This window comes from Haemorhous mexicanus, chromosome 2 (assembly GCF_027477595.1).
Source record: "Haemorhous mexicanus isolate bHaeMex1 chromosome 2, bHaeMex1.pri, whole genome shotgun sequence".
Lineage (NCBI taxonomy): Eukaryota > Metazoa > Chordata > Aves > Passeriformes > Fringillidae > Haemorhous > Haemorhous mexicanus.
In genome coordinates, this window is record NC_082342.1 from 88,893,552 (window position 1) to 88,914,294 (window position 20,743).

The window sequence follows — 20,743 nt, forward strand, 5'->3', positions numbered from 1 at the left end:
GAGTGTGTGCTGTAATGGTTAGGTATCATGCAGAACAATGCCAGTTTACCTCAGCCTTCACTAACAAGTGAAAATCAGATTTTGACCATTTGCAAGTTCCCAGTGCTGCTTTTGTTTGTGTGTATGTGATATGACTTGCCTGTGGTGGCCATTCACAAATGCTTTTAGTTGAATGTGGTTTTAAATTCTATACCTCAGATAGTATGTATGGAATGCATTTCATAGTTTCAGGTGGAAGCTTTTGCTGGATGCCACTGCCTACTGTCTCTTCCTACATTAGAACATGCTTTCCCAGATAGGTTTGTGTAGATGGTCCAAAGTTTTGCATGCTCTGCTGCAGTGCTGACTCTTCAGTGGCTTTTTCTTGAGGGTCATTTTGGTATTTCAATTTGGCTTGGTTAAATAAAGGGGAAAAGTGTTGATAGGATAGTTGTACCATAATTCTTTATGCCTTATTGGAAGACTTTCAAGACCTGTCCAAGTGGTGGCCCTTAGCACAGCAATTTCATTCAAAGTGGACAGGGTGCTTCTTTCCCAGGCTATCACAAAATTAAAAGTACTGCTACTTACTCTGCTGTCTTAAGACTTAAAATAAGGGGAGAAACTAGCTTCATATAGCAAACAGCTTAAAAAAAACCCATTTCATTTTTTTACCTCAGAATCAGAAATTAGGGTCTTCTTCAGCCTTCATTTTTACTGTTCCTTAGGATCCTTCCTTATGTTACTCCTGACTGCTCTAAACATCACTGAATCTCTTGATTTGTTTATGGAATTGCTACATGCTGTAACATGTCAGTGATCCCAAAATGGGACAGCAGTGTACAGGCTCATCTCTAGAGTAAAGTTGATTTAGCATTGACAATTAACATTTGCATTGAACACAAGACCAGATTAACATATACTTTTTTTCAGAAATAGACTTGAGAGTAAATGGCCAAGAATATGCATAAATGAGATGAGAATGATAGTCCATTTATTTAAAACTGAGATGAGTGCACAACCTGGGATGCAGGAAGGAGAGTCCCACTGTATTTTTCTGGTCAGAATTTGAACACAGGATTGCCAACTGGAACATAGACTGCTTTGGGAGAGTTGCTGAACCCTGCTCTCATACCTTAACTCAGGTCTTATGTATAAAATTGGAAACAGTGTAGGTTAAAGTATCTTTTTTCTTCTAATGGTATATTGCTAGAACTTTATGGGAAAGTGTATTAATTTTTCTATTTCCTTCCCCTCATGTAGCACAAATATTGACTACAGACCAGACTAGATGAATGAAGTTTTCAGAGTTAAGGCTAACAGCTAAAGTAAGCTAGTGTAAAACTGTAGCAGGGTTAAAATTAATGGATGTTTATCTCTTACTGTGGAAAGAAAGAGGAGCATGTATGATAAAATTAGTCTCTATAGCCCATCTAAAAACAGCTGCCAGACAGTCGCTGAAGGATAGCAAGCTGAAGTCCAGGATAGAAGGAAACAACTGAGACTGAAATGATTGTTGCCAGAGGAAAGACTTAAACATATATACCCTGATGGCTGGTTTAGCATATGGGTTCATTCTCTGTAGGTATCTCTCAGGATTTCATCAGTTTTATATTTCTGACTAAGTTATGCAAACTAAATCACAATCTTAGCATGGTTTTATGCCTAATGTAATGTGATTTTAAACAATACTGCCACAGTACTCCCTGCTCTTCTTTATGTTAGCAGGAGAACCACATTGCTTCTAGGTGGCACCAACTGTATGAGATTTCATGAGGACAGATAGGGAGTTTTAATTTTGCTCTTTAGCTGTCTCAGTGACCTGAGGCAATTCACCATACTGCTTCAATGTCACTAGTGAAGCAAGTAAATTCTATGAGGGAAGGGGAAGATGTAGATGTGCTGTGGTATAGCTTACCTTATGCCATGCTGTAAAGTTCATTATTAAAATTTCAGATAAACTTGGTGGTTTTGAGATGATTTTCAGTGCAGTAATTTCATTTTAGAGTAATAGAACTTGGCTGGGGGAAGAACCCAGAAATTTTCAAAGTTTTAAGTTGTTCAAGGATCATCTTTCACGGAGGAAAAAATACTGTTTAGCTCACCAAGCTGAATGGGAAATAGTACAATCAGTGAACTCTTGCAGTAAAAAATCTCATTAGTTTGGCTGGAAAGATGCTAATGAGGCTGTCACAGAAAGCAATAAAAAAGCATCACATTCCAACTTAAATAATTGTAAATGTAAATGTCTACCACAAGGTCAAAAGAGCTTATGTTACAGAGGACATGTTTCTCTGGGCTTCTTCTGAGGAAAGTTCTTGTAGTAACCTTACTTTGTCTATCCTGAAACAGATTTTTGAAGGCACTTCAGCATGTTAAAGTATTTGATGTATTAGAACAGGTTTTTCAAAACTGTTGTCTTTCCTCCAAATGAGAATGAAACCTTTTCTAAACAATAGTAGTGCAAGTCTTTTATGTGAGGTTTTCAAGATTTAAACTCCATAAAATTACTGATAATGTCAATTGTTTGTCTAGAGAGAAATGTTGATTTTCACTTTGCAGTCAATTAGATAGTAAGTTTAAAAGGAAATATTTCTGTGATTTTATTGGTCAGACTTAGATTGACAGCAATAACAGAGCAGAGGGATGGGAAGGCCGGTCAGGTGTTCCTTGTGAGCCTGCTTACTGGCAACATTTTATTACATTCACAATTACGGTTTAACTGATCACCTGTAACACACGTATTCTTAAGAACTCACTGAATTTAATAAAGGAAAGACTCATACAAAAAAAAATGTTACCCTTTGAATCTCCATGTTGGCTTCCATTTTCTGTTGTATGTCAGGGAACTTCATGCAGTTACCTGTTTTCATTGTTAGGTGGTTGAGGAGCTTTATACGTGGGTGGTTGCATGGATATTAGGATTTAAAAGGCTGAATAGCATATCTCTGCAGAAAATCCTCTTAGCTTATTATGCACTTCTGTTCATCTAGGTAAGTTTAGCATAAGGTACAATATATTAAGACTAGATGACCTAGTCTGGTGAAGAACTAGATTAATTTATGTACTACACCTTGTAAACAATATTGCAATGCATCCTTTTCTTCTTGTAAATTCCTAATTAAAAACTACTTAGGAATTGAACCAGACTTTCATCTATTTGATAGGCAAAAATCTCTTTACAGTATTTTCAATATTTAATGGGTTTTTTTTGTTTGTTTTTTTTGTTGTTTTTTTTTTTTTTTTTTTTTGTTGGGAAGATTGTGGTGCATCAGTTAGTAAAATCCTGATGTGAAGTTGGATGTAAATGTGAGGTAGAATTTTTGGGGTCCTTTTTTGACCCTGTTGTATGCATTCCAATGACTTTTCTCTAGTATGGTCATTATCATGGAAATTCCTGTCATATACTACGGCAAGAACTGACTGCAAACTCTGAAAATATTTTAAATGTTTAGGGTTGGGCCTTTTTCAGAGAAGCGGGAAGAAAAAATGTTGGTGTAATCAGCGTTTCTAAATGAAGTTCTCTTATTCTGTAGTCCTGTCAAAACAATGTAAATACCAATCAATTCAATCCAGATAGTGATAGAACAAGGGGGAATGGTTTTAAACTAAAAGAAGAGAGGAAAAATTTTTTTCTATGAGCGTGGTGAGGCACTGGTACAGGCAACTCAGAGAAGTTGTGGATCCCCATCCCTGGAAGTGTTCAAGACCAAGTTGAATGGGGCCCTGAGCAACCTGATCTAGTGGGCAGCACCCCTGCCTACAGCAGGAGGGGTTGGAACTAGATCTCCCTTCCAACCCAAGTTCATGTCTTAATTTCAGAGATGTCTAAAAGAGTATTAAATTCACAAATATATTTACTTTGCTTCCTTTTCCAGCAAGTCTTTTATAAGTGAGGTTTTACTCACTTGCATTTAAATCCACATATTCAACCCCTTCATGGGGCTCAGTGTTTCTGCTTTGGCAGTTGCTACATGCAAATGTTAGATCTAGACATTACTGAGGATACATTATTAAAATATCTGAGAACAAGACCTCCCTTCCTTGTTATTTCAGCAATATATCCTGTATTTGAATGATTAATTGTATCATAGCATCAGCTCTTACAGTTAAGAGAGAAGGAAAAGCCCACCCTTTTAAAATTCCCACAGTCTTTATTTTTTGCTTATAACAAAGTTAACTGCTGAATGCCACTCATCAGGTGGTAGAAGTAAGAAGATTGTCTAGCTTGAAGAATTAATTTCTCTCTTTGGAATATGGTGTATCCATGTTCTCTGGTATATACTAATATATTACTGTATTGTAATTATAATACTGATTTTATGCCATTAATATAAACAACTTCTGAAAGAATGGTTGGAGTAGGATCTGGAAAGTTGCAAAATTAATATTAGAAGTTTTGCCCTTTGAACAGTGACCTCAATGGGATAAAAACTTCCATTTCCTCCACTGTAAAAATCAAGGCAGGTAAGTGTTGGGTACCTGTGGACAGTCTTTACAATTCTGTACGTCAAGAATGAAAACTGGTTGTGTATTAAAGCTCTTATTGAATTCTCCTATGGACAAATCTCACAGAAGTTTGTTTGCATTACTGCAAACAAGATGTTTTCAAGGAATCCTCACTTCCCATGTGTTATATAAAACCTAAACTGCAGTGGCAACTTTGCAACAGATCCTGGACTTCATATATACTTATTGCAAAGTTTAATGCTCCCCTCAGTCCTGGCACTTCAACACACATCTGTTTGAGTTATTTACAAGCTTATATAGCTGTTTTCCTTATTCCCAAGTACGCTGTTGTTGGTACTCTTTCTCAGCAAGTTGCAGGGAAAATTTTCACTGACCAACCAAGTCTTTTTTTGAGTTTAGCTTACTGGTACAAGTTTTAAAGGTTTTAACTTAAAACAATAGGAAAATGTAGATCACTTTCTAGATGTTAAATTGACCACTGAAATGGAGTAGTTGTGCAAAAAGATTAATGAACTGTTCCTGCAGATTTTCCAGTCAAAGACTGGATGTTGGCAGGCTTCTGGCTGTTCTTTTTAATGAAGGAATTCCCCAGTTAAAATTATAATTAATTTTAGAACAGCCTAATCTTACACAATTAGTGCATTTTGATTATCCTGAAATAACAGAACTGACTCCTTCATCAGCTATGCAATATGTGCCTCTACAGAAGTAACTAGCACCTGAACAGAAAATAGTGAAATTTTTAGAGCCCTTTTAGTATCTTACATTCCTTCATTAAAGCACACAGAGCTGAGCAGCCTCAGTTGTACAAGGAGCCTTTTGGTTATTGGAATTCAGACTGAGAGGAGAATCTTTGGTCCTTCTTGGGAAGGTGAGAAGAGGAAGATGTAATATCAACTTTATAGTGCATTAGTTGGAGCTAATGATTTTGGACAATGTGCTTCTCTCTGTGGTATGGTTCCTATCCCTGTGTTGACTGACATTACCAGCACAATTCAGTTGTCTCATTCCAAATGCTGGTGGCATTTAATAAGCATTAACAGGCTCAGAACATCCACGTGGCAGATGCAGAGTGAGAGCTGTGCTGGATGCCACAGGAATGTTCAAGGGCATTTTGTTTCGTGCCCTAGATGGTATTCTCACTAGATACCTATATGTAGGCACCAAATAATTCCAGCAGAAATGATTGTGAAGTGATTATACTCTCGCTAATGCAAATGAAGCCTTTTTGTAGTTTCTTCTTTTGCCAGCTTTGAGAAACCAGCATGTGAAAATAGACATCTTTCAGTACAGGGAGAGTTAATTTGTCTTGTCTTAATTTGTTAATTTCTGACAGATTTGTAGTCTATATTTGGGTTTAGAATTAATATTTTGTCTTATAGATTAAATATATATTTTTACAGTAAGCATGCTGAATTCAAATGTTTCAATATAACATACTCATCTTAGAAAAAGTCGTTTTTCTTCAACTATATGTTTGTCTTAAGTTCTGAATTGGTTGCTGAACTTCTTCCTTATAATCTTTGTCTGTTGTGAAAATGTTCCAGACTTTAAGATGAAAAATAAATAAAAAGCCCTTATCATATAATTCTTTTAAATAACTTGTGCTTGGATAGGTCTTATTACAAATTCTGAATTGAGATTTCCATATGTATTTAGGAACAGCTTTTAACCTGGACCAATGGAGATCATTTATTGTGTAACTGAGGTATCTAAATTAGTGGTTTCTGAAAATTATAGTATCCAATGATCAAATGGTTCTGGTTATAGCTTTTCTTTTTCTCCTGGGATCTTTTCCAGTGTAGTCTTTCTTCTGTTCCTCTGTTTCTACCTTTCCTTTTTAAAAAAATTTTCCATCTGAGGCTCTAAATTTCCCTAGCTGTGGATTTTAAAAATGCCTTGCCTCTTTGTACTAAGCTTCCTCAAAATGCTGATGATATCAGCATTTGCTGATGATATCCTCATGATATCAGCAACATTCAGGGAATGTTAGTAGTCTGTGATTTGCACTTTCCCTTTTCTTGGATGAGGCATTCCTCATCGGGCACCTCTGAAGAACTGGACCACCTGCTGCTCTGTAGCCATTTGAGCAGCTCACGTGGGAGTGGTTGTCACAGAATCACAGAATATTCTGAAGAATACTGGAAGGGACCCACAAGGATCATCAAATCCAATTCTTAAATGAACAACCTGTACAGGGATCAAACCCATGACCTTGACCTTGGTGTTATTAGCACCATGCTCTGACCAACTGAGCTAATCTTATGTCAGTCCAGGCAGTTCTTGGAAATGGGGAAAAGGGGAAATAGCGTAACTGCAAGGGCTCTTGGAAAGTGCTGATGAGTAGAGCTGGACTTCTAGAATGATACAAGGTGTTCACCCCATTACAGACATTATTTGTAGTGCTGGTGGTGATTTTACCTAAAGAATAAAACATTGCTATCTTTAGACTTCCTAAAATTTTGGAAGTCTGAAGTTGGAAGGGATTTTTGATACCCCATAGCACTCTTATTTTAGGCTGCCTCATCAACTCAACTGGTGAACCAATGATAAGATATCAAAAGTTGTTACTTACAGGATTCATAGAAAGTGACAGACATTGACTCCTAGTGTCACAGATTCAAGGTAACATTTTCCTCTATGAAATAAAACTTGTAACATGGTTAAGGTAATTCTGCAGCTGTGGACAGGAATTCTGGCTCAAATGCAGAGGAGAGGAAGGAAAGGTTAGGTCAGAGGGGGTTTTTTTTTTGTGGGTGGTTTTTTTTGTTTTGGGGGTTTTTTTTTGTTTTGTTTGTTTGTTTTTGTTTTGGTGGTTTGTTTGTTTGTTTTTTGGGGTTTTTTTTGTTTTGTTTTGTTTTTTTTGCATATGTAGCATTTCAGTGAAAGTTCCAGGGCTGGAACTCTGCAATTAAAATCTGTTGTCCATAAGCACCTAGTTCTTCCACTCACATAAGGAAGGACTTTAATTGTGGTAAAAGAGCTGGGTATCTTTGCAAGCACTTTGGCAAAGGTGATAAAGAGTAAAACAAGGGTTAGGGTTTTTGGCCTTATTTTTCCCCGATTCTAGTTGAAAATGAGAGATTAGGTGCAGGATCTTGAATACATTCATCATTAGGACAAGTCACCCTATAGCAATGTCTTTACATTTGAATAGTAGTGATGGGAATAAAGACTTTAATTTGGTTTAATTGCTAAGTTTGAGTTGTTTCCTAACTGTTTTTCCTTTGCCTATTATCTTTATTCTCTGCCCTCTTTGAAATTCTTTTGGAAACTGACTACAAGATAAATTCTTCTTTACTGAACTTAAATGCTTTTAAATAAATTTCTCTTGTTACAGGTCATCTTGGGGATTTTTTAGTGATATGGTGTATTACAATTCTTGAGAAACAGATTTCTAAGTCCTCATTGTATATACTTTAACAAAAAAAAAAAAATCCCTCTGCAGACATTGTTTACTACCCTTATAAAATCTATCTATTTTTAAGGGGGAAAAAAAAAGAAAATCTTCATAACTTCATTAAATAGGTTGGTGGCTTATAACAAAGTTATTATACTTATTTCAAAAGCTTGAAGCTGTAAAACTAGAAGTATTTCCAAAACAAATTCTTTCATAATGTCTGTTAACATAAAGGTTGAAAGTTTTTTTCTGAAACAGATAATAGAACCCAAGTAATTTCAGATGTTCCCAAGAAGCTGTCCAGTGTATCAGTCTTGAAAATTGATATGTTGAAGCTTGAAGTTCTTTTTATTAAATATTTACCATATCTCTAAATGTCCATTTTTAGAAATAATCATTAATTTTTATGATGTACTCTTACTCTGTAATAGTTTATTCAATTTATAATCTGAAATATTTTTGAAGGTGTGTTGAAACATAGAATACCACGAGATTTAAGTCATCTGTGGAGGACTATGTGATTTCATGGTACTTGACTGTCAAATGTGTATTTATCTATTTAGGTTCAAACAAAGAAGGAAGAGAATGTGCCACCACCACATAGTCAAAACATTCCAACTTTTTATTTTCCTCGAGGATGTCCTAAGGAAAAAGTAAATATAGATGCTGTGATTGCCAAAATTGAGAAAACTTTTTCTGAATTTCCAAATGAGAGGGCAACATTAGAAGACATGGGTAAGGTTGCAAAGGTGAGAACTTGCTGGCCATCTTCTTTTTGTACTGTACTCCTATGGAAAGGAAAGATGAGTTCTGTGTGCTTGGTTTTCTTGTATTGTGTGTTTCCATCTCTCACACATGAGTATTTAATGATACTCTGCATTGTTGATAATACAGTTATGTTGAATTTTCTGCATTAACTGTCTATCAGATGACCTTATAAAAATAAACAAAAGATTTAAACAAAACTTGAACTACTTTTTTGCTGCATAAACAACCAAATACTAAAGAACAACATTGTATGATCTTCTCCATTCCTTATTGACCAAGAGAGTTAAGGCAAAAGCATTCCTAATATATGTTTTGTTTTCAGATGTTCATACAGGTTGAGGTTTTTTTCTCATTCTGCTAAACCTCCATTGCCAAGACACTGGTAAAGACAGCATGGTTTGGTAACTTGAGATTATAGCTCTCAAGTTATTCCTGAAGAGCTACTTTAGAGTTATGGCAGAGTGACAAAATACTTAGCTTAGAAAGCAGCAAATATTTTTTAAATCCCTCTGTAAATTTAAAGACAATAAGCTAGTTAAAATGAACTTAAATTTCCATTTTTTTATATTGACTTAATGCTTGAAATCTCACTGCAAGTCACGATCTTGCTAATGAGTCTCAGGTTCTCATTCATGTTCCTGTCACTTTGTCCAGGGTCTAGAAAATAGAAACTGACTGCTCACAAGAGCAGGACTGGGAGTTTGCCTCACCAAAACTTTTTTAGTGCTAAGCTGAATGATAGGATGCCTGTCTTCCACAGGTCCTTCCAACATAGAAGTGTGAAGGTAGGGAAGAGACCCTTTTCTCTCAGCAACAAAGCTGAAAGGGTCTAGTCACCTATAATTCAGTGATGAAAGACACTTTCCTGAAGAACGCTGTCTGAGGACAGCATTCATCAAAACCACTTATTTTAATTTGTTTGAAGTACTACTTAAGCTATTGCATGAAAAGTAATTGTACTTTTCCTCCAGTGACCTTTCATATCTTGCAGTACTCAGTGTTTTTGGAGATCCTTGGGGATGCCAGCATGTCTGACTGCTCCCAGCTGGAGTCAGTTTTAGGCAGATTGAGTTCTTGGCTGTTATGGCTGCGGACACTTGGGCTTTAGGTGCATGTGCTCACACTGGAGTTGGGAATGTGTAGCTGTTGAGTACCCTAAAGCAAAATATTTATGCTCAGGGCAGGCTGGCCTGCTACTTAAAATTGGATAGAGGATGTGCCATGCACGTGCAAAGGATGCAGATGAGTTGAGCCATCTTCTGAGTCAGACAAATGTCAATTTGCTCCAGTTCAGAAGATCTGAAAGTGTGCTGTCTTGAGCTTAGCTTAAAGATATCCAGCTGTTGAGCAGAACTTAAGATGGACTCTGTTCAGCTGCTTGGAGCATGAACAGACAGACACGTGACTCACTGCATTAGTCTGTTAGGAATGCTACAAGTTGCCCTGTGTTTTGCTCTCCGCCTTTGGATTTCAGCCTAGAGTTGCTTTAAATTGATTATTTCAGAAGGTGAAGCTGGTTTCAGAAACTGTTTTTAAAAAAAAATCTCTTCCCTAATGCTTTCTTCTTAACCCTTGTAATTTTTGAAGGATCCATAAATAGAAGAGTAGTCCTCAGATAAGCAGTCAATAAACTGACTTAATGTATATTTAAATTGTAGGCTTGTGAATGCCCACTGTACTGGAAAGGTCCTTTGTTTTATTGTGCTGGAGGTGAACGAACAGGATACGTGTCAGTTCATAAATTTGTTGCAATGTGGCGGAAGTAAGTAGATTACTTTTTTTAGAAATACTCCTTTTTTTTTTCCATTGAAATGTGATATTTTAAGCTCTGAATGCGATCTTGTCTTGTAAGGGGAATAAAACACTTTCCCATAATCAACTATTGTCAGCAAGCTTGTACATGGGAAAATGTAACTAAATAATACTTTAATATAAACAAATCTTCATTTACAGGGTTTGTAGATTTTCAGATGTTTGGGTAAATGACTGACAGTTCATGAGAAGTGAAAACCATGGCCCTTACTTGTAGATGCTAGTTCTGAACAACGTGCTTTTTATTTTTAGCTCTTTGCTAATTTTAACTTTAAATTGTCCTTTCATGTAATCGATTACATGATGTACCCACCTCCTTTAACGTAAACTTAAGAGACACTACTGCTTTGATAAGTTCACTTAGAGCATGGTTTCACATTTGTAATGACCTTTTGAACATATTGTTTCATAGGCCTTGCTCTAGGATGCCTGCATGAGGTAGCATGAGCAATTTTCTGTGTAGAATACTAAATGGAAATATTTACATTTCAGAGTACTTCAGACCTGCTATGATGATGCTGCAAAGTTTGTTCATCTTCTGATGAACCCTGGATGTAACTACTTGGTGCAAGAAGACTTCATTCCTTTTTTACAAGTGAGTTGCAACTGAAACTATTTCTAGAAACACAACAAAATGATGAACTGGCAAAGCCCTGAGTTGCTTGAACTAAACATACTTTTTCATGGTAATCATTAAAGTTTATTGATAATATTTAGTGCAACTGACTTTGCATGATCCACTAAGATGCTAGTGACTCATTTTGCAGTTAATAATTTTGATAAGGTGAGGGTTTTTTTAAGCACCATGGTAAGATTTAAAATCAATTGTAGGAATAACAAATGTATTGGAATCTTTTATGTTTCATAAGGCAGTTAAAGTTATTTAAGTCAGGGTAGCCCTTATGAGGGCAAAGGAGAAGTGGGATATGAATTCAAAACCTAGTAAATCTTTGTTGGAAGAGCAGCAAACACCACCTGTAGAAATGACTGAATAAAACCTGAATTGACTGTATTGTATCATAGCCACAGAATTACAAGCTAGGACCATCAGCAGTGTTCAAAGTCCACAGCCTATCTAAAATATAAGAAAAAAATCCTATTAAAATATTTCTAAAATACAGGAAAGCTTTTGTTTATCCAATTTACTTAAAAGATAATTTTATATTTACAAGGTTTGTAATGTGATTTGTCTGATGCCTTGGTGAAAGCAAAGTTATCAGTAATGATTGTGGTAGTTAATTTAAACTGTTTTGGTTAAGGAATAGCATGTGTGCTATTCCTTTGCTAATTGTCCTATATGTTCACTAATGAATACTCCTTGGGATATTGTAATTCTATTTTTTTTTTTGTAGGATGTGGTGAATAGTCATCCAGGCCTTTCATTTTTAAAAGAAGCATCTGAATTCCATTCTCGGTATATTACAACAGTAAGTGATTTGTATCTGGAAAAGCTATTTTATGGTAAACTAAGAAAATCAAACTAAAGAGTAGTCAAATGTCTAAGCATCTTTGTCCCATGGGCAGAGTAGAGTTAGAGCAGGCTGTAAGTCTTCATTTCTTACATAACTAGAAATTTCATGGAAAAAGAGTCATTCTTAGGCCTGATAGTTCTCAACATTTTTAAGGAATTGCTGAATTTAATACTAGTAAGAGAAGCAGTGAATTGTAATAGTGTTGGATAAGTTAATGAGCTTTAAATGAAGAGCAGGCTGTTATCTTAAACACTTGATTGTGGCTGTAGACTGCATTCATTAGAATCCTGACCTTAGTCTGGGATTAATTAAATGAAGTCTTGAATGAAACATCTATATTAATATGATTATGTTCAGTATTAGGTGAAACAATGATAATATTGAAGCAGCTTGCCACTTGTCTCTCTGGGGACTTTTCTTCCAAGGAAGGTTTTTATACATGTAAAGTTTCATTCCTGTCTTCCCAGGGTTATGTGACTGAAGTATTTGTTCTGTACCCGAGGGAAAAATCAGTGACATTAAATTTTCTCAGCTGTAGACTAGACAGTTGATTCCACTGAAGTCTCAAAAGATTAAAATTCTTCAAAATGACATTGACTTCACTTTCTTTGTGCATGTGAAAAATAGCTTAATGAATATTTTCCAACAGAAAAAACCATGCAGTGTTGATCATCTTATATCCATCTTATACTTTGACCCAGGTTAAAATTGTGGAAGGTTTTTTTTTGAGAGCATTTGGGTTTTGTTCGTTGCATCTTTCTTACAGAGACTTGCTGGCCTATCAAGTATGTCGTGTTGCATTAGGTTTTGCTTCTTGTTATAATGATTACCTGAGCTCACAGAACTTTCCTGTCAGTTGTGATTGAAGGAATTGTTCTGCCAGATGTTTTGTTTCTTCATGGATTCTTGGTTGTGTCACAGCCTGCTCTGGTTAAAATTGTGAAAGCTTGCTGTGCGACCTGAAGAAGAGTAGGAAAGAAAAGGTCCTGCCATGTCCAGTTACTTTTCTTTGGAGGAACAGCTTATTGGAATAGGTCTGAGTCTAGCAATATTGAAAAAATTAGTACTGGAAGTATTTTATTAACAAAATTTAGTGTAGCCTTCAACAGAAATTGGTTTTTAATCAAAAAATTGGTGTTAAATCAAAAAGTAAACTAGTATGAAAGTATCAACAATATTTGGAATGCCATTTTGCACATTAAGAAATGGAAGGAGCTCTCTGCCTTTTTCTTGTCATGTTTTAGGATGGTGTAACTGTTCACAGAATCACAGAATATTCTGAGTTGGAAGGGACCCATAACAATCAAGTCTAACTCTTAAGTGAATGATCCATACAGGGGTCAACCCACAACCTTGACATTATTTGCGCCATGCTTTGACCAACTGAGCTTGTTACAGTCTTCCAAAATTCTGTCCTGCAAGTTATTAATGATAAAAATAGATTATTTTACCTGTGATGAAAGAAGCCATTTCATACCTGTATTCAGTTAGCTTAACCTTGCTACATGAAGCTTTATCTAAAGGATTTGTCCAGCTGCAAACCAAATGAGCCATTCTTCTGCTGGGCTTTTGTATATACCTGCACATATGTATGTGTGTATGCATACACATTGCATACATCTCTGTAGCACATGTTGTGTAAGCCATGAAAGCAATCTGTTCTGTCTCTTAAGATATAGGTTTGTTGGTCAGTCTAGTTATATATGGCCAAGATAGAGCTGAAATAAGTTAAAAATGTTTGCTGTGACAAATTAGATACTACATTTATTCTTCCAGGATAGGTGCATATCTGAACTATGAGTTCTTGAAATTGTAGTCTCTTTATTTGCACCATTTCTTCTCCTTCTGACAAAGCTCTCTGCAGAGTAGTAAAGGCAATTCTCTGACAATTTGCTTATACTCTGCATCAGTTTACTTTAGAAAACAGTTTAAGTCTGGTAAAGACAACTGGGAGCAAACATTCAATTTTGTTTTTATTTTTAGACCAGTTAAATGTATAACAGATGAGATAATGACATGCAGATGGATTAAGTTGCAAAGCTAAGGCAAAAACCTTTTTAGAAAAAATTGCTTTGTAGTGTAAGCCAAAAAATGGGCCTTCCCTAAATTCACAATTAGAATTAAGTTAATTAAGTTTCAGAAGCAGGATAATCTATTCTGCTGTCTGGAGTTGTTGAACCAGCTGTTCTTGTTCAAAGTAAGAACTGAGGAGCTTGCTGCTCTACACTGAAAGTTTTCTTTCAAAACTTCATCAGTACATTATTCTTCTATTTGTAATTTAAAAATGAATGGTTAGCTTAAACTATTGATTTACTACAATTGAAGTCTGAAGTGATAAAAAGCTTAGCTTGTAGTTGGGAGGACATATTAATTGCAGGAAAGGGGTTCCTAAGGAGAGGGGATTTTAGTTAGTATCTGCTCTCTTGCAAATGAAACACTACACATGCAATACTGAGTCTTGCAGATTAGCAGGTATAATCAATCACCAGTTGAGCAGTTATAGTTCATAATATGCTTGGGGTGTTTTTGGTTTCTGTTGTTTTGTTTTGTTGTGAATGGCTGACTTGAAATGTACACCTGGTTGTCCTAAGTCAACCTAGTTGAGGTGAATACTGAATTCAGTTAAGTAGCAGAAAAACATATATTTTAAAGTCTTATTTCAAGTCTTTAGTTTGTAAACTAAATCTAAGAAAATTATAGCGAATGCATGAGTTGCCCAAAATAGCCGTAAAACCATTAGTTTGGAAAAGACCTGTAAGATCATTGAGTTGAAGTACATGTAAAATTTATTTTCAAAAATGTGTAGGGTACTCATATGGATGTACTTGTTTCTCGTTCCAGTATCTGTCATGGCACAAGAACTAGTTGTCTTTCTTGCATAGATTTCTTTTTTTTGTTCTTCACTTGGAAAATATTAATGTACTGCTTTTAATGCTTATTAACAGGGGATTTTTTTTCAAGGAACTTCCAAATAGAATGAAGTTAAATGGGGAAAAACATTCTCTTTGCACCTGCAGTAAATATTTCTGTCAGATGTAGATTTGTTGTGTTTGTAGACTTCAGAAGTAGCAACATCTGCTGTATTCTGATCCTTAAACAGTCCCAATTCTATTTCTGTAAATTCAATTATGAAGTAAAACAGTCTTTTAGCAAATGCAGGTCTTTAAATCTGAAGTAATAAGATACATTATTAGGTTCATTTGATTATATCCTGTAGATCTAGAAGACTTGAGGTAGTGAAATTGCCAATATACATATTTTGGATAGCGCATGAATATTCTGCAACATTACTGAGTGAGATCCAGGTACTGCAGCATTGAAATAAAACTTATCTAGATGAGTTTAGATATAGATTTAGAAATGGTTTGAATAGTGGATAATATGACACATGAGAAGTTCTAACTAATGAGAACAGTAGAAATAGGGGAAAGATGGAGCTCTCTAATGCAGCTGTACTAAAACATCTTTGAGAAATATTTGGATGGGTATTTAATTACCATAGCTAATGTTTCTTTCCATTTTTTCTCTTGCAGGTCATACAGAGAATATTTTATACAGTAAATAGGTCCTGGTCTGGGAAAATAACTTGTAACGAGCTCAGGAAAAGCAACTTTTTGCAGGTACCTAATAGCTAAAATTTTGCAAGACAGATATTTCTGGAAGTTTTAAAACTGCATTAACTAAAGGCTTAAGGGAGTAACATTAATAGGATTTCTTCCTTTTCCAAAAAGTAATGAAGACCCAATTGCATTAATTCTCATATATTAGAATATGTTTAAATGTAACTTTTTCTATTTAGAGCTGTATACATGTAAATGTGTGTAGTAGAGGTTGGTCCGATCTGCTCATTCTTTTGTGAATGCATTCATTTTCTGCTGTGTGTTCAGTTTAGTTATCACACTGTATGGTGTGCATTGTCCCTGAAAACAAAAATTGTTCCACTGAAATAGCATTAGATATTAACTTGATTATGAGAACTCAGATCATTCAAAAAATAAATGTCTTACAAACTGTTTAATATGTTTTGTTTGTCCTTCTGATAATAGAATGTGGCATTATTGGAAGAGGAAGCTGATATTAACCAGCTGACAGAGTACTTCTCATATGAACATTTTTATGTTATCTATTGCAAATTTTGGGAGCTGGACACAGACCATGACCTCTATATTGATCGGAAGGATTTAGCTCGACATAATGATTATGGTATGACAAATGAAGCACCTTTGTTTACATGTATTAAATGACCTGTAAACTTTGAGCTGAGGAAGTGGTTTAATGCCAAAGACAGTTTCATGAGTGTTGGTGTAGCTGGTCCTGCTGACTCAGTGAACTAAAGCAGGACAAGTCATCTGTGATGCTACCTTGCATCTACAAATACCATATTTGAGGAAAATTCTGAATTTGAATTCTGATCTTGACAAACAAGTAGGGCAGATATCACTTACGTGTTGGTGTATTATAAATGGTTTAATTTGGGAATTTTGGATTGTTATCTTGGACAAAATCCATTTTACTGATATTATTCAAGTAGCATTACTTTTATGGCAAGATGTGGAAAGAGTAGAAAATGCAAACATACCTTCAGGTACTTGGCTTATTTGGAGTTTTGCTAACTCAGCTGCAGTGTGTTTTGCTTTAATACTGTTAAGCACTAGTTAGCAGGTTTACATTTGCTGCATGTATAATATGTAATGACTGATTCTGTAGTCTTGCACGCTTGTTCCTATTTTAAATATTTTTGTAGCTTGTATGAAACTGTTTGGGCTCTTTTTAGATGCCTCATGTCCATCTTAATAGTGTTCCTTTCAGGACTGGAAAGCTTACCTAAGCACAAAGTGATTATGGAGTGTTATCCCACGTTAAAAAGGATAAACACAATTCTGATTGCTTTTGAAAATTTGCCTACTTAAGTTTGACTATGCTTTAGGACGGTGAGAAAGGAAAACTGCTTTCATTTGAGTGGCTACTCTATTAAGTTAGTACATTTTAGAAAGAAAGCACAACTAATACAGTGCCACCTGCAATTTAATTTTGCAAATTCTTAAGGATAAATTGAATATCCTTTACAAAGGCAGTGCTTAGTTCAGACATGTCTCTGAAATCCCTGAAATGGTTTCAAAATAGAAGCATGGGTCAAAACCATGTCAAAAATAGACCCCCGTCAGAATCAGTAAGGTATGTTTATTATGTGTGACTGTGCCAGTTCTGTTTTGGCTCTTTGCCAAGGTCATCTAAAATTTAATACCACTGAAAAACATGATTTACTTGTCAAAGAACTGGGAAATGCAGTTTTATTAATCAGCCAATTTTATTACTTGTGTTGCAATTTTATTACTATTTCTGCATTAAGTTTGAATTCAAAGCTGGGTGGTTGTAGTTCTGCATTGGAGGCTTTGTGTTAAGTGATCCTCTCTAAAAGGACTTAAAGGGATTAATGAGCACTACACTCGATCGGTCTCACTGATCTGTGTATACAAGAGGAGAGTTCCAGTAAACTCTTCAACAACAGGATACATGCAAAAATAACTTGCATAGAGTTGACCCTGTTTCAAACTTTTCTTCACAGCAATTTCAAATAGGATGATAGAGCGCATCTTCTCAGGAGCAGTAACAAGGTACTTGTTTTGTATGCTGATCTAAATCCCATTTAGTTTTTGCTTGTTAAATTCTGTGGTATTCCAAGGGAAAAAGATGGTTCCCCTCACAAAGTGAATTTCAAGATTCGATTTGTAGTTTAAATTCTAGTAGTACCAGAGTGGTCTTGAAACCTTTGGCACAGTTCAAGTTCTTCACTCTCTTTACCCATATCAACATGGGCCACTGGGTATTTTATGATGGGAGTGAAGAAGGAAGAAATGTTAGCATCATTCTTTTTCCATCCCTCAACCCTGTAAAGTGTTCAAGGAGAACTGAGCTTTTAAGTACTAATTGTAAAATGAATGCTTATTGCATCAATAAATTTACAGAAATGCCTCTCGTTAAGTTAGTTCACATTTTTGACAGTCATTCTTCATTTCTCCCCTTGGGATTGACTTCCTCTTTTGTATTTATGGTATCTTATTAATTTTTGAAATGTTTCCTAGCACAATATCTGAGATAGAAAGCAACTGATCAACAGAAATAAAAGCTGAAATAAGAGACTTAGCAGGAATATGTCTACAGCTTACTACTTTATCTGAGTTTCTTGGGCAAGACAAAAACCTATACCATATTTTCCCAGACATCTTGAAGATAAAACATCAAAAAATGACTTTCATTATTGAAATGTAATATGTCTAGGAACTGCCTGCCTGACTTTTTACTAGACAGGTTGACTATGTGCAACTTACTTGGTTACTGCAGTTGTGAGAGTAGAAACAGACAATTATATTCTTGCCATGGGCGCTTACTTCCTGAAGATTTCTATTTCATTTTTATCTTCATATTTTTATTCAAAAACTTTTAGCTAGTAGAGTTCTGTAAAGCTTTTAAGTTCTCATCACTTCTACCTGAATAGAAATTTTAAAAAGCATATGCACTTGTATATAATATATCCTATCATCAAAAAATTTTTGACATGGCTCTTCTGTTTACTATTAAGCACCTTATGAACACTGGATCATCTAGGAGTAAATAGTTAATACCAAAAAGGAAAATAATCCTTAATTTTGCTTAGTAAAAGCTAGGTGTTCTAAAATAAATTTTCTATCTTTTTCCTCATTGGCCTCCAAGAGGTAGAAAAGCACAAAAAGATGGGAAGATTAGCTACGCTGATTTTGTCTGGTTTTTGATATCTGAAGAGGACAAGAAAACACCAACTAGGTAAGAATTAATTTGTTTCAGCAGAAATAAAGACTGGTTTTGTTTTTCCAGTCCTTAAATGGGGACCACTGATGAACAGCTGCAACTCTAATGGAAGAAGCTAAACTATAAAAACATGAGTGGAAAACTGGCCCAGTTCTTTGCATCGTCCTTATTTATCAGTGTCTCCTGTTGTAGCTGTAGAAGTCTAATTTAATGACTCTTAAGAGGCTAATTCAATGTTATTGTTTCATAAGCTCTGTTTATGAACAGGGCCATACGTTAAGGATGTTGCAGATGTTCCATGATGCCAGTGACTTTGGGAAGTTGTGCAGCTACTGTATGGTACTGATGAGAAACCTATCACGGGACATGTCACTAGCTTGTTCAGTATGGGAACATACCCAAAATCTGAAGTTGTCATGTGCAATTCAATTTTTCATTGTCTCCCTTGATTATTTTTTTATGTAAAACCATGTATTTTAGTCTGCTCCTTCACCCCATTAACAAGTATGTTTTCAAATGCAATAATGGCTGGTGTAACAAATACCAGCAGCTCCTGCCACAGTAGCTGGTATTTAATGACTTTCCATGATTAGTGGAATGTACTCCTAAGTCTAGTTTTGCCTTTGAAACAGGCAACATGAATTCTTGGAATTCTGTAGTAAGTCTGTCTCTTTGCTGTTAATGACTGAATTTCAGCATTGAATACTGGTTCCGCTGCATGGATCTTGATGGGGATGGTGCTTTGTCTATGTATGAATTGGAATATTTTTATGAAGAACAGTGCCAAAAATTAGAAAACATGGCCATAGAACCTTTGCCTTTTGAAGACTGTCTGTGCCAGATGCTGGACCTTGTAAAGCCACAACATGAAGGTAATAAACTCCTTTTCCATCTTTAACTTCTGTTTCTCTGGACTTAGAAGGTAGTGCAGTCTTAAGAGCACTCGGTTGGTCATACAAATAAAATGCCTTGAAGTTGTCTTTTCACTGACATCTGTTAAAGCTTAATAATTGATTGGTCATCCAACAGCAGGCAGGCATTCTTTCCGTACTAAAATTTAATATGCTGCTTTAAAATTCCTTGTCAGCTTTCATTTTGTGATTGTAGCTACATTTAGTCTTAAGTAAAACCTTGTCACTATCTAGCTGAGGTGAGGCTCTCAGGAAAACCTCTTGATGGTTCACTCACTTCTCACCTCTTCCAGTGCTCATTTAATTGGGTTTCTCTAGAGGGAACAGTTTCTAAACAGTGTTTGTCTCTTAGACCAGTATTGACTTAGGTTACATTAGAAGCCTAAGCTGCCCTTAGGAAATTCATGACAAGGGGCTAAAAATTAACAGAATAATAAATTTTTCTGAGTTTTTGGCTGTTTTTCACATTTGAACTTTCCTAGGTCTACATTCTACTCTCCTGCATTTGACATTGTATCATCTTTAGCTGATGAAACTTCAGTTTACATTTTACACCTGCAACAAACTTAAGTGAGCATGATGATCTATATAGTTATGGTTAGATGACCAATTAGTAAGTCATGTTTATTGCCCACTTTCTTTCTATTAAGAAATTTTAAGTATTAAGAATATTTAAATTACAAGAAACTTAATTTTTTTAAAGACACTTGTCATTTTTTGAGTTGAGATTTTTTTGCATGCTGAGAGAATTTAAATGACTCAAAACTAGAACATAAAGCTTAATATTCTTATTTAAACAAGTTAAAATGGATTTGCTTAGTAAAAACACTATCTCTAAAGGAAGATAAAAGATTGTAAATGAAGAAGGAATATTAAGTGTGATTCATCTGAAAGCTCCATCCCTGATATCAGTGGAATGAAGTCTTAGACCAACATTGTGTAATGCACGGGGGCTAGGGGGCATTTAAAATGAAGTGAGCCAAGCTCTGAGAAGCACATTTATGTTTTATGGTTGCTCACAATCACCTCCTGAACTCAGTAGTTCCCTTCTAGTCTCATGTTATTCTTCTGAAAGGCATTTATAATAATATTTCTGTTCTGCATTTAAAATGAAACAAGATTGATGTATCTCCTCTATGTCATGA

The 20,743-nt window shown here is 35.4% G+C and overlaps 1 protein-coding gene across 2 annotated transcripts in view; it reads left to right on the forward strand.

Moving 5' to 3' along the window:
• The window catches only part of LOC132323772 (serine/threonine-protein phosphatase 2A regulatory subunit B'' subunit beta-like), a 46,724-nt gene that overhangs the window by 22,065 nt on the left and 3,916 nt on the right, over positions 1-20,743 (forward strand). For both annotated transcript variants that reach the window (XM_059839401.1, XM_059839403.1), the window contains 9 exons: positions 8,413-8,598; positions 10,276-10,379; positions 10,922-11,024; positions 11,782-11,856; positions 15,435-15,521; positions 15,948-16,104; positions 17,468-17,516; positions 18,613-18,702; positions 19,384-19,559. In XM_059839401.1, coding sequence (XP_059695384.1) covers positions 8,413-8,598; positions 10,276-10,379; positions 10,922-11,024; positions 11,782-11,856; positions 15,435-15,521; positions 15,948-16,104; positions 17,468-17,516; positions 18,613-18,702; positions 19,384-19,559 — 1,027 coding nt within the window. The remainder of the gene's footprint in view (positions 1-8,412; positions 8,599-10,275; positions 10,380-10,921; positions 11,025-11,781; positions 11,857-15,434; positions 15,522-15,947; positions 16,105-17,467; positions 17,517-18,612; positions 18,703-19,383; positions 19,560-20,743) is intronic.